The sequence below is a fragment of the Linepithema humile genome, chromosome 4, assembly GCF_040581485.1.
Source record: "Linepithema humile isolate Giens D197 chromosome 4, Lhum_UNIL_v1.0, whole genome shotgun sequence".
NCBI lineage: Eukaryota > Metazoa > Arthropoda > Insecta > Hymenoptera > Formicidae > Linepithema > Linepithema humile.
Genome location: NC_090131.1, coordinates 23618081 through 23631890, shown reverse-complemented (window position 1 = coordinate 23631890; position 13810 = coordinate 23618081). Strand labels below are relative to the sequence as shown.

Below are 13810 nucleotides of genomic sequence, written 5' to 3'. Positions count from 1 at the left end.
TTAGTCAAGAAATATCAGGTTATTACATCATAAAATGGCCAATTAAAAAGAATAATTTCTTGTCCGCTGTAGAATTCTTCATGAAATATTAATTGAAAATATCACGCATTTTCAATTCAATAAAGCTGTGCTGCATAAATAAAGGTGTGAATGAATCACTCGTCTTTAATTATGTATTCTCCCGCGTGAAAGCTGAATTTCAAAATACACTGGCAGTTATCAGGTATCCACTTGATACGCGATAAGAGCCATCGAGAGCCCACTAATCTCACGTTATATAGCCGCGCTCGCTCGCAGCGAGATCTCGGACGGTCGACGGCTTACGATGGTGACCTAATCGCAGGTTATCTAAATTAATGTAAATCGTCATTTGTCAGCAAATACAATCTATAACGGCCGGACGTCGCGCGGGAGGGGAAACGGGGGAGGGTGTAGATTGTAAAGTCGCGATGTTTCTTAATAGGGAAGCAGATAAGATCACCCCCTCGACTCACGCCCGGCGGATTCACGCGTGACGCTGAATAGGCGTGTTTTTCCTAGGGCATTACGTTTCTTCTCCGGGCTATAAATCGAACGATAACGCCGATAACGTCACCGAATTGAAGGCAAACATTCCATTGGCACGCTCTTCGCTATTGCAACGAGGACAGTTACGCGAGTCGATGATTTGTCAGCTTGCTCGCGCACCCAAGGCGTGGTAGACCACGTTTTCGATGCGAGACTCGAGAATTCAACTAATAAAAGGACGCGCAAATTGATTGCGGTTATGTTAAAAATTAAGATATTTTTAAGAAATTAAAATAAGATAATATTTTAGATTATTTAATCAGACGTTACATTGCTATTTAAAAAATTTTTCTTTTATTTAGTTATTAAAATTATTTAAAAATTTTAACACATCCGGTATAGATTTATGTAAAATAAAATTTAAGAATATCGACGTAAAGTAATTGACATAAATTGCCTGCAACCAGGATATACTTTAGTCGTCCGACTAGTTTTTTGACGTAATTATGTAATATATTGCACGGAACGCTATTTTATAAAATATATTAATGTTTTGAGAAATACATATAATTAAGCATAATCGAGAAACTAGATTATCCAATTTAGATTAAGATAATATAAAGAAAACGATTTAAAGTGGGAAATATCGGCTCGATCCTTTTACAAATTGCGTGTAAAGAGCTAATAGGCAATCTTGTGACGAATCGGCGGAGCGACACGAGCAAAGCGGTCGCACCACTTCAAATGGAACGGCGTGTAATTCATCGTGTATAAATAAATAGGAATATTTACATAATTGCGCGGAAAACTCGTTATCTCGATCCGGTAATGATAGCCCCGCGGGTCGTTGTAATTTAGAACGCTGATAATTAGACGGATAATTACTGAACGCGGCCGCTCGCCCGCACAAGATTTACCAGCGCGTCTAAACGATCTATCGGCACGACCGAAAAATGTATTTTAATATACCGTAACGATGTATCGATTAGCATGACCGAGTGGGGAGCGGTCGGAGCGCGCACGAAGGAAATAGCGAGATCCGCCCTGCAGGCTGCAGCATTAGATGCATTTAATTACGGAGTAGCCACTCGTTAATTACGGAAACCTTGGCCACTCCGAGCAGCAGCAATTTTCCGCTAAGTTCTACAAGGCCTGTGGAAAATATCATTCTAACGGACGATTGTCAATTAGGACGATTCGCACAACAACGTTGAATTGATCATCGAATAACTATGTTCAGTCTTTGTAAAGCTCATGATATACATCTCTTCAGAAACCTTCAATCGCAGGAGTGCATAAATTTTTGTATATTTAAAAAACTTTGATTAAAAAAACATATAAATATTTATCGTCTCTGCAGTCATTCGAGTATGTTATCAATTATTATTAATTTATAGGTATGTATTATCGAGAGATAACGACTCTCTCCGCCTATTAAACAAGGTACGCAAGCATCGCAATTTAATGTCACATTATCGCGCCGTATCATCACCATATTAGGACTTGATGAATTAATCGGGCAAACGGGAATAGGTTAATAAAATCCCGTCACGGTGCTGCCCGCAGCGGGCGTCTTCACCTTTCTTTCCCCGGGCGCGCGTAGCACGTTATTATTATTCATAAACCGGTCTATTCTCACCCTAATCGAAATCAGGACGCGCCATTAAATTCCGGGGGCCGCGCCCTTTAATCGTCGCCTGACAGCGTTACGGGCGCGATTTGTCATCCACGAAATTGAGTCGCATCTGCACGGACGCCAGGAGAGAGAGACGCGCGCGTCCGGGATGCTGCGCTTCCGACGACCCGCAGCACATACATACACATGCGGAGATGGCAGACGCAACTTGTTCGTCCGTGTGAAAGCGTGCGAGCGCATCGTATCCACGTGGAACGCTACCATGAAGGACACAGATTTGGCTGCTGCCGGCTCTAACACTGGCACGCTCGATCCTCGAAGGCGATATAATGTTCGGCCATCGAGTATATACTATACGGGTATACTATACGGACCATTAATATATGGCTGCTGGGGCCATTGTTGCGAATTAGGTGGCATTGAACGACGCATTGTCGATGACAACGGGGGTCCGCCCGAGAATGTAACATGCCCCACGTACGACCAACCGCGTTTTGATAGACCCCATAAGTGGACACCTCCCTTATCCCCGCGACTTCCTTTATGTCGACGTGATACACTTCTCTACCGTTACGAATAAGCATGGAATCACTAAGAGATTAATGGAGCTCAAAATCCGTAAAGTATTATTCGATGAACAATAAATATAGAAATGTTCAGCTGTTTCTCATTTTTCTTTTTTTTCAAATACAAATCTAATAGAGAGTAAAGTCTAAATAATGAAAGATTTATTTTTGATAATGAAAGATTTATTTTTTCTCGGATAATATATTTTTACTGGTCTGGTGAATAATTTATAAATTTAATTTAACATATAATGAACATACGATTCTGATAATATATATAGAAATACAGAAGTATTTTGTTAGTACAAGAAAAGATCAATGATTAGCTAAAAGAATTTTAGCCTATTCAGAGAAAACATGCAACATTTACATAGGATTATCACATAGGTTTAAATTTTTGAAGTTATTGATTGTGCTGGCATCTTTAATGTAAATAGTTCATCACGGAAGTTAAAGTTTTTATATATTTGATGATAATTGAATATTTGATGGTAATTGAAAACTAATATAGCTGACCGTCGGTAATATGGCTATCGACTGCATCGACTGAGATGTAGGGAGATATACGAACAGCAAAGTTTAACTTTAGGACGATAATATATATGTGCATACCTGGTGATGTAGATGAGACCACTCACACATGCGCTGCATTTCTAGGAAAACAATCGAGAATAATTTCGGCGAACTTCTAATACAGAAGCGGCATCGGAATAACGGCTGTTTACAGCACTGATGTTTAGGAAGAAAGTCCTATACTTCCTTAATATCACACGCGATTATTCTTCGCACACGGGATTCAGATTTCAGACAATGATATTCACGAAATACACGGAGCGATTCAAACGCGATTTCGCGGTTTCGCGGTCACTCGCGGCACGATCAATTACGGATACATTAAACGGATTACAGGCACCGAAATCACGATATCAATGTAAAATAACAATTGCACACGATATATATACTATGTTAAACACTTAGTGTGGTTTACGGTAACAAATACAGAACGATTTGAAAGCGGATCTACGAGCGGCCGCAACGCGTTTCACTACTTACAGCCATTTTTAATTAACTGAATATCAATATTGCCAATTGTTAAAAATTAAAATCAGGAACTCGGACCAATGTGATATTTCGATACGGTTTACAGTTATGGTTTGAAACGAAATATATAATTAGTTCGGTTCCAGTTTCGGTTTTTTTGATAAAAAAGAACTGGAACTCTTTAAACAACAGTTTTTTCGGTTCTGATTATGATTTTTCTAAAATTTTGTTAACACGATTAATTTAAATTAAAATTGAAATTTGAGAAAGATATTTGAATAAAATATTCTCTACAGAATTTATAAATCAAAAATAAAAGATTTTTTAAGAAATATTGAATGTAAAACGTAACAAGTGAAATTTTTTGATAGTATTTCATGTAAAATCTGTTTTATAATTATTTTTTTATGATTTTATAAAGAAACAAAATTTAGTTTTATTTCACCAAAATAATATTTTAATGGGGGCATGTAAAATAAAGCTTCATTATTCATTTTTTATTTTTGTTTTATATCCACTGCATGTGCAATGGTTTAAGTAAGACCTAAGCAGTAAGCAAATTAGCTAATCATCGTCGAATTTTTTCGCGATTTTGATCGACCGAAGGTTGATTAATGAGATCATCTCCATCAATAAAAGACATGAATTTATAGTAAAATAGTGATTGATCAACCTGGGTCGATAAAAATCCGTGCAATCGAAAACGCTATTAGGCCGAATTCCCACTGAGCGCGTCACGCGTCGCGTTATCCGCCGCGTCACAAATTAACCAATCAAAACATCCCATTTTAATTATCATTTGCCGCGCGAATTCGACCTTAGGGCAACTACTGTTTTAGAACGTAAGAACAAAAGATTGATTGGCTAGCATGTCGCCTTTAGCCGCGCGTCAACGTGTCTTGTGTGCAAGACCTAAGATATTCAAACAAAATGGATCAATCCTTATGTATGAGTTTATGCAAGTTTATTTGGATGTACCTTTAAAACAATGGAAACTACGGACCAATCGAATTGCAGTAATTGAATCTGTTGTGTTGGTTGCACTTCTTGCATAGAGAAAAAATAAATACAGAAAGTGCAATTAAATTAAAACTGATTCTACTGCTAGGCTCAGAAACAATATTCGAAATGTTTCAATAAATATTAGGAAAATAATTATAAAAGTGATTTATCATTATAAAATGTTTAATGAACGCAACTAATTGTAAACTACCGGAAGACATTAATGAAGAATACATAAATTTGCTTGATGGGCTTTTAGCCAATCATACCTAACGCAACCTGATACCGGGCTACCGGAAAAGGGGATTCATCGTTGCAGAGGCGAAAAGGGTACGTCGAGGAAATTTCTTGATGGAATTAAGTCAATGAAATTACGGAAAAACTGCTTTGTTTGAACTGATAGTATAGCGCTCTCGGTGGAAATATGTGGCTAGAAGAATGCGACAGTTTCGCCGAACTGTGTCGGGGATATTTGCCGTACTATTTATTAATAGTTCTGCCGATTTTCATTATCATCTCTCCGGTTAATCCTGTAGCCGCTTCCCACGAGTTCCCTGTATATCGTATGCATCAGTATGACTTGCACGGAGTTCCACATGGTGAGATATCACTTTTGTCTGTGATAATCTTTAAAGATCGTACGGTTTTTAAAGAATTAATGAAAATTTTCACCAGGTTGTCGAAATGCACCGGTTTCCTTGGAGGCGAGATCATTGACTGGATGGAGTACTTCTAGACACTGCGTTGTTGCAAAAGCTTTGGATATCACGCCGTCTGTCTTCCAGTCCATTAAAAGCAAGGCTGGCGCATTGGTAATTGTTCTGCCTGAGAAAATAAATGAGCTTACAATAGAGGAAGAGCAGGTTGGTAATAAAATTAATACAGCTTTGATGTTTTATAATATTGCTATTGTTAACAATTAAAATGAATTTATTACTAATTAGTTGATAATTTGTTTTAATTTTAGCACATCATGAATCTAGAAGAGGCTATGATGTATGGCTCTGAGACGATGATACCAGTATACTTTGCACTGTGGCATCCAAATCTTCAAACAATTCTGGACGATATTGCAGATGGTTTTATTACTGATGAAAAAGCTGGCACCGCAGCAGAGGCTATGTACAACTCAATTTCCGCCAGTGGTTATCAAGTAGTGGTAACCACTGCACAGGCACTTCCTAAAACAGATGTTAAGGTTGCCACACTGCATGGCAAGTTAACTGGAACTGGCGCTGAGGAGAAATTACCTACTATAGCAATAGTAACACATTATGATAGCATTGGGGTAGTACCTGTAAGTTATTATTAAAATCTACAACTGATTCTTGATACTCACCTGATGTGTGCTAACATGTATATTTCATTGCTATTATAGGAACTGTCCTTTGGTGCAGACAGCAATGCTTCCGGTATAGCTATGTTATTAGAAATAGCGCGACTGTTCTCTGCTTTGTATTCGACAGGTCGATCAAGACCGCAGTATAATATTGTTTTTATTGCAACTGGAGCTGGCAAATTAAACTATCAGGGTAGTAAGAAATGGCTGGAGGATCAATTGGATGGACTTGAAGGATCTATTGTACAGGTAATGCAATGAATTAATATCAATTAATAATACTTATGGTTAATTTTAATATCTCTATTATTTTTAATAAATATAATATATACAATATCTGTTTTGAATATAGGATGCAGCTTATGTAATATGTCTTGACACAGTTTCTGTGAGCGATAATTTATATGTACACGTATCAAAGCCACCTAAAGAGAATTCGTCGGGTGGTTTGTTTTACAAGGAACTGAAAACTGTGTCGCAATCCCTAAATACTGTCAATGTTGAAGGTGTGCATAAGAAGATCAATCTTGCGGAAGAAACATTAGCTTGGGAACACGAAAGATACAGTATTCGGAGATTGCCAGCTGCGACTTTATCCACATTAAAAAGTCACGAAGATCCAATTAGAAGTACTATATTAGACGTTGCTAAGGAAGGACAAGTAGACATATTATACAAGCATACTCAAGTTATATCTGAAGCATTAGCACGACATATATACAACTTAAGTTCTAGTCAAATCTTTTCTGGTTCACTGGTACGATTGTTATAAATTTTTGCGCTCACTGTCTTTATATTCTGTGCATATTTATACGTAAAAAATCTCTCTTTGCAGGATGTGTCGAAAGAATCGCTCTCTTTATGGTTTAATTACTTTGCTTCTCAACCAAGAGCAGCATCTTTACTAGCAGACAAACACAACTTACTAGTCGGTACTTTGAAAGAAGCAATGGCGAGATACTTGGGAGAGGTTAAAATTACTCTCCATACTCCTGATAAACGAGATCCAGAATTCGTATTCTATGATGTCACAAAAGCAAATCTAAATGTATATAGGTAAAGTATAGTCTTCTTATTTTATAACGCATTTGTGATAAATAGTGATTGGCATTAACTGCATATGTTATTTATATTCTATTACAGTGTAAAGCCGGCTGTGTTTGATCTCTTTCTTACATTCGGCATAATCGTGTATTTGGGGATATTTTACATGATTATACATAATTTTCCACGCATTTATTCTCTAGCAACGAGATTTTCTGCAAAGAGCAAGACGGCTTAAATCTTATTTCGCATTTACAAACGAAAATTGAATGTATTGGAGAAAGTTTTTAAAAATTTCCAGTCAGTTAAACGATCAACTTACACTAAAAAGTTGACTGTAGCTCTTAAAGAGTTAATATATTTCCTCCAAAGTGCTATGAGTACTCCAAAATAATTGTATATTGATGTATATTTAGGTAATTGCCAAAGGCGAATAATTTGCGATAAAGGCAAGTATACAAGTTGATTTGTATATTTATTTCATAAACTTTTAATTGTAGAATAACTATGAAGATTACATATTCATAATGCTCAATCGAATATCGCTACCCTCTCGTAATCTCTTCCAGCAATATAACGATATTTAGACATTGAGAAAAAGTATAATATTTTCGTGTAAATAGAAATTGTTCTCTAGTTGAACTGCCATATAAAGAAAGGTGATAATTAAGACCAATTTATGATCGACCAAATAGTGAGATATCAGGATGCAAGTTATGATTTATGAAATAAAGACTGGAAAATTATTACATGGGAACGTAAATCGCTATAAAATTTAATATATGTATCTAATGGTAGATATTTCAAGCCTATATTTATTAAAGATGCTTTATAAGTAATTGTAAATTTATTAATTTTAATATCCTTTAGGAATGAAATCAATTCTTTATTTTTAATGATTAAATAAAACTTTGATCTCATTTTTACTTTTTCTTTATATACATAAAAAAATACGTATACAGAAAGATGTAGAAAAGAAGACAGCTTCACGCTTGATAATATATGGAATAAATATACAATATATAATATAGCATGTATACTTTACAAGTAGATGCAACCAAGAAGAAAGCTTCAAGCTTATTGTTAGTTTTGGTAATTCTAAAAGATGCTCATTAATGTGGTAGCAGCGTAAAAGTTTTCTATATCTTAATTTAACATTTTAGTACAAATCTTGCTTTTTGGTTGAACTACAGTACAATATAAAACTTATTAATGTTAATCTACATTGAATTTTCTTTATAATACAAATAGTTTGCATTAATTATTGTAATGAACTGTTATTTTACTATTGTTTAGTAAAATATGAAACAAATGTTTTAACTACGTACTGCTCACAATCTGTTAAATGCAAATTAGGATTTATGTGACGAGTTAAATATATGAATGTGTGTGTGTGTGTGTGTGTGTGTGTGTGTGTATGTATGTGGAGTACTTAATACATTATTATATATTAATGGGTAAGCAGGTACAGATTTAGATGGAAGTCAAGAAATTTATGGTAAAATTATTAAAATGGTTGAAATATACAAGATAAAAGAATAAATATAATTTTATTTTTGAATTTTAAATACCCTATTAACATGCGATTAATATCGATGCCACTGATATAAAGTATTGTAATTGTAAACTCTAATTCTTCATGGGAATTATTAGAGTTCATAAAGTAGCACTAATAAATCCATGTAGTTTAATAATCATTTCATACATTGCTTAGCATTTGCAATTTTATGTCATGTTGAAAGAAATTTTGAAAAGCATTACTGTTAAGATAGCATTGACTAATAATTGTGATTATTTAAAAAATTACAATACTTTTCATTAGTGGCATCGATATGTAAATCTATTTAAAAATCATTATTTATTATCATCATCATTCAATCATCATTTATTAATTCACAAAAATATCTATCCTGTTATCTCACATATGATGTGACATGTTTACTCGATTTTTATTGTGTAATAATAATTACCCAGCGCACGCAAAGATGTATGACGTTGTAAATATGTGACATACATTTACTATACATGTGTAGATGTAAAACTGGTTTGACTACCTTCTAGATCAAGTCGGATTATTTTCATCTAAAATCAGTTATTTATCAGCATTGATTGGAGTTAAAAGTAGTGAATGATTTTATCGCAATATGTATAGCAAATTTCGGAAAAGTATGTTTATTTCGTGACTATTGTTTACGTAAAATTATTTTAAACGATTATATGATTTAATTTTTTTTTACAATTTTCAAAGTTCAAGATATCAGATGGAACATTCAGCGAACAGTAAGTTCTCTCGTTGCTTGTGTAAAACCCGAATTGGTAGCTATAGAAAAAGCTGGCACATGGAAAAATGAACGCATAATTGCTTCACCTCAACGAACGAGAATTACATTGTCGAACGGGAAAAAGGCGCTCAATTTTTGCGCGAACAATTATTTGGGTCTAGCGGTAAGATAGAATTTTAAAAGAATTATACAAGATTGAACGATTGGCAAGATAAATACATAATGCAATTTTATATTTTCTAAAAATTTGATAAAATTTTGTTAAATTCAGGACAACAAGGATGTTATTAATGCAGCAAAAAATGCATTAGATAAATATGGCGCTGGTTTGAGTTCTGTGAGATTTATATGCGGAACGCAGGAAATACATGTCGAATTAGAAAAGAAAATCGCTATATTTCACGGCAGAGAAGATACAATACTTTATGCATCCTGCTTTGATGCGAATGCTGGTGTTTTTGAAACTTTATTGACTGCTGATGACGCGGTGTTAAGTGACGAGCTAAATCATGCGTCTATCATCGACGGAATACGATTATGTAAAGCAAAAAAATATAGGTGACTTGGTTTATTATTTATTTATAAATGCAAGATTTTCTAAATTGCTGCAATGTCTTTTTTTTTCATTTACAATGTTAAGATACAAACATCGAGATATGACAGATTTGGAAAATAAGCTTCAGGAAAGCAAGTCAGCACGTTTACGCCTTATCGCAACCGATGGTGTATTTTCCATGGACGGTACTGTTGCACCATTGTCGAAAATAATCGAGCTTGCTAAAAAGTATGACGCTATCACATTCGTAGACGATTGCCATGCTACTGGATTTTTTGGCAAAACTGGCAGGTATGTTAAAAAAAATTGTTACCTATTATTTCTCAATATTTTTTATTTCATTTTATTTTAGAGGTACGGAAGAGTATTTTGGTCATCTAGGAGGTATTGACATCATCAATTCTACGTTAGGAAAAGCTCTCGGAGGAGCAGCAGGTGGTTACACGACTAGTAAAAAAGAGATTATCAGTTTGCTAAGACAAAGAAGTAGACCGTATCTGTTCTCAAATTCAGTGCCTCCGCCTGTTGTTGCATCGGCAAGTAAGGTAAATTATTACGTTATGATTAATTAATTAATAATAAATACTGCATATTAATTAAAAGAAAAGCATAAAATAGAAATTATATCAAATCTAAGGCACATCTACGCATTATGAATAGGTGATGGATCTGATAACGGACAGCACAAAGTTTTTGGATCGTTTAGCAGGTAATACTGAGCATTTCAGAGATGCGATGACCAAGGCTGGTTTTACTATCAGCGGCGATAATCATCCTATCTGTCCTGTTATGTTGGGCGATGCGAAATTAGCAACAACATTCGCAGATAAAATGATGGGTATGTGTACATATATATTTTTCAAAAATAATTATAAAATCGTTAAAAATGTTAAATATATGATAAAACATACGGCAGCATTTTTTTCAGTTCTATAATGTTTCGCATAAATAAAAATGTTTTTTACAGAAAAAGGAATTTACGTTATTGGATTTAGTTATCCTGTAGTACCAAAGGATAAAGCAAGAATACGTGTTCAAATTAGTGCAGCGCATTCGACTGAAGACATAAATCATGCCGTAAATGCTTTCATACAAATCGGGAAAGAGTTTACAGTGATTCCATAAAGTCCTATTATATCTTCAATTATGTGAAAGAAATGTTGAATAATTTTGTTTCCAATATGTATTTTTTATCATTATATGCATAAATATTTTTCCGTCTGAAAACTGATTTTTGTATACAATTTTGAATACATTTTTGTACACAAATTAAATGTTGCAAATATTGCAAAAATATTGCAAATATAGTGCGCGCAAATGCAACACTGAATTTGTTAACACGTGCAATAACAAATAGCTTAATAGAGAAATATGATGAAGGTATACGATTCTTTATACAAATATTTCCAACACGCATGATCGCAAGTGTACAAAATTTCAAATTAGATGCAATGTATTGTTATTACACATTAATTATGTAGATGCTAAGGCTTATAAGGTTTGATAAGATTTTCTGAAAATTCCCTGACCTGCTGTACTCCGCGCACTTCCCTCTCCAATAAAGGAAGCCGTGTAACGTTAAACTCTTCATACAGATCCATTATCTTGAAAGAAAATAAGTAATATTTAGTTTGCAGGGTTTTTATAATTTGTTTCACTTTTAATAAAGTATATTAGTGTAGAGTATTTAAAAAAATGTTTAATTACTATAATTAAAAATTGTAAATATAAAAACTTAATAAATAATTTTTGAATTTATTAATATCAATAATAAATTCGATTATTATTTACCTGATCTAGATACTTTTCCTGAATCTTATGCCTCGCGAGACAAAACCGGCATGGACTATCTCCTTCTTTCAAGAATAATAATTGATTCACTATGATATTATGAGTATCAATACCATATTTTGTTAATTCTTGTACAAGTCGTTCTGTTTCATAGAGCGACAGAAATTCTGCTATGCAAACACATATAAAAGTCGTCTGATCGGGATTTTTGAACTGTTCATTAACTTGCCGAATCACAGCGAGCATTTCCTCCATTTTATTAGAAAATATATCCACATTGAAATCTGTCAATCCCAATAATGAACTTATCTACAACATAAAGATTTTTTCAATTTGAATCATTTACAAATGCTTGATACTTTTTTAGTATATATTAATAATTTCTGTATAATCCAAAATGCATTGTCCAACCTGTGTGATGAGAGGACTAATCTTCATTTTCAAACGCATTAATTTTCCCAATCCTTTTTCAACAACTTGTGGAAACGATAGTAACCTTAAAGTATGTCCGGTGGGTGCAGTATCAAATACCACAACAGAAAAGTTCATTCCTTTTACAAGCCTAGAAGCAGAATTCAATATTGATGAAAAATATATATATAATTATATGCTTTAAATAAATTAATTTACTATTGATTTATTATACTCGAAGATAAATTGTTGATTTTACTTCTTCAATTGTAATTGTTTATGCAAAAGCAAGAAAAAATCCTGTTTTAAAACAAGCAAATAAGTAAAAAAAATTTTTTTGAGACATGTATAATTTTAGAGTTGATAACAAAAAATTATTCTCTTAACATTTCACAAAAGTGAGAAATAGAAAAGCATAACTTTACTTCATAACTTCCGCATAGCTCATAGCTTCATCTATACCAGGAAATGCACCAACAATTTCTTGCATGACACTTTTGCCTAATCGCATTGCTTCTCCTCCTGAAACTGATAAAAAGCAAGATTTTTTTATTCTATTATTTCTTGCTGATACAATGACAAATATATTTTTAAAAAATCTTATCTCTAATATTTTATTTTTGTTTTAAATGTACATCAAATATTACCATTATGCTTAATCTTTAGCAAGAGAATTTCTCATTTAGACACATATTAAAAATAAAATAATTTTAACAACAAACCTGCATCACTGTCAAAATATTCCTCTGGCAATTCCGTAACACCAACATTAGGATCAATCTCCATTGCAAATAAATTATCAAAACCTTTCACCTTTGTGGGTATCTTACTAAACTTCTGATCAAATGCATCAGAGATATTATGCGCTGGATCCGTGGATATGATAAGGACACTCTCTCTAACTTTAGACAGCTGTACTGCCAAAGAACAACTGTAAGATAAAGATTAGATCAGTTCTTGCATAATTTTTTAATTATATAAATCATATTTTTTTTTATACTTGAAAAAAAGCAGCAAAAAAATAAGAACTTTAATATATTTTTTTATTTGAAGTAAAATGTAGCTAAATTATTGTAGAATTTTATATAGTTTTATGAAAAAAATTTCTAATATTTTATGTCATAACCAAATATTTATATAGAAAAATGTATATACGTTATATTGGATTTTTATTGATTTATTTCATTGAAATGTTACTGATAAACGATATTTCCCCAGGTTATGTATACCTGCAAGTTGTTTTCCCGACTCCGCCTTTGCCGCCCACGAAGATCCATCGTAAGGAAAGTTGGTCGATTACATTTTTGATGGAGGGTTCGTATTCCTCCATCGCTTCGTTTTCCGTCGTACTCATTTATCGACAATGATGATGCAAATATCGTGAAAACCTGACACGTAATTTTCATGCAATATCCGTCATGTTAACACATCAAACGAATCGAGGAGAGCAGACACGAGTGTGGACTAAAGCCTGGCGCACAACGTGGCAAATTAAGATCTGTTCGTTTAATTATACTTTCTGCACTTCGATTTTCTTCTCTTTCTTCCTCCAAAACATAAATGTATTTCTATTTCATTTCAAAGTTGCAAAAAGTGCAAGAGAGAACGACTAAAGGAAAGATAGTGTGTAAAGTA

At 33.6% G+C, this 13810-nt stretch overlaps 3 protein-coding genes and 1 long non-coding RNA gene across 6 annotated transcripts in view; 2 read left to right on the top strand and 2 right to left on the bottom strand.

The window, feature by feature from the left end:
• The window catches only part of LOC105672584 (uncharacterized), a 176994-nt gene extending 173210 nt beyond the window's left edge, over positions 1–3784 (bottom strand). For both annotated transcript variants that reach the window (XR_001100847.2, XR_010890039.1), the window contains exon 1: positions 3322–3784. This is a non-coding gene — a long non-coding RNA (uncharacterized lncRNA). The remainder of the gene's footprint in view (positions 1–3321) is intronic.
• Positions 3785–4815: 1031 nt separating this feature from the next.
• On the top strand, positions 4816–8683 carry LOC105672603 (BOS complex subunit NCLN). Of its 2 annotated transcripts, XM_067353958.1 has the most exons (8): positions 4816–5082; positions 5156–5351; positions 5428–5615; positions 5720–6049; positions 6131–6340; positions 6444–6848; positions 6927–7147; positions 7235–8683. In XM_067353958.1, exons 2-8 carry the CDS (start codon positions 5177–5179, stop codon positions 7371–7373), a joined length of 1668 nt encoding a protein of 555 aa, XP_067210059.1. In that variant the 5' UTR covers positions 4816–5082; positions 5156–5176; the 3' UTR covers positions 7374–8683. The 2 variants fall into 2 exon arrangements, with proteins under 2 accessions (XP_067210059.1, XP_012223073.2); XM_012367650.2 differs by having other exon boundaries at positions 4817–5351.
• A 150-nt stretch (positions 8684–8833) lies between these two features.
• Positions 8834–11204, top strand: Gcat (Glycine C-acetyltransferase). The gene is made up of 7 exons (XM_012367651.2): positions 8834–9301; positions 9384–9580; positions 9689–9975; positions 10058–10264; positions 10326–10518; positions 10634–10811; positions 10941–11204. Exons 1-7 carry the CDS (start codon positions 9280–9282, stop codon positions 11096–11098), a joined length of 1242 nt encoding a protein of 413 aa, XP_012223074.1. The 5' UTR covers positions 8834–9279; the 3' UTR covers positions 11099–11204.
• LOC105672605 (ATPase ASNA1 homolog) lies at positions 11142–13672 on the bottom strand. Its single transcript, XM_012367652.2, has 6 exons — positions 13405–13672; positions 12898–13106; positions 12601–12703; positions 12176–12326; positions 11765–12073; positions 11142–11577 (listed from the first exon to the last, which is right to left on the bottom strand). Exons 1-6 carry the CDS (start codon positions 13527–13529, stop codon positions 11458–11460), a joined length of 1017 nt encoding a protein of 338 aa, XP_012223075.1. The 5' UTR covers positions 13530–13672; the 3' UTR covers positions 11142–11457.
• Between the last annotated feature and the right edge of the window lie 138 nt (positions 13673–13810).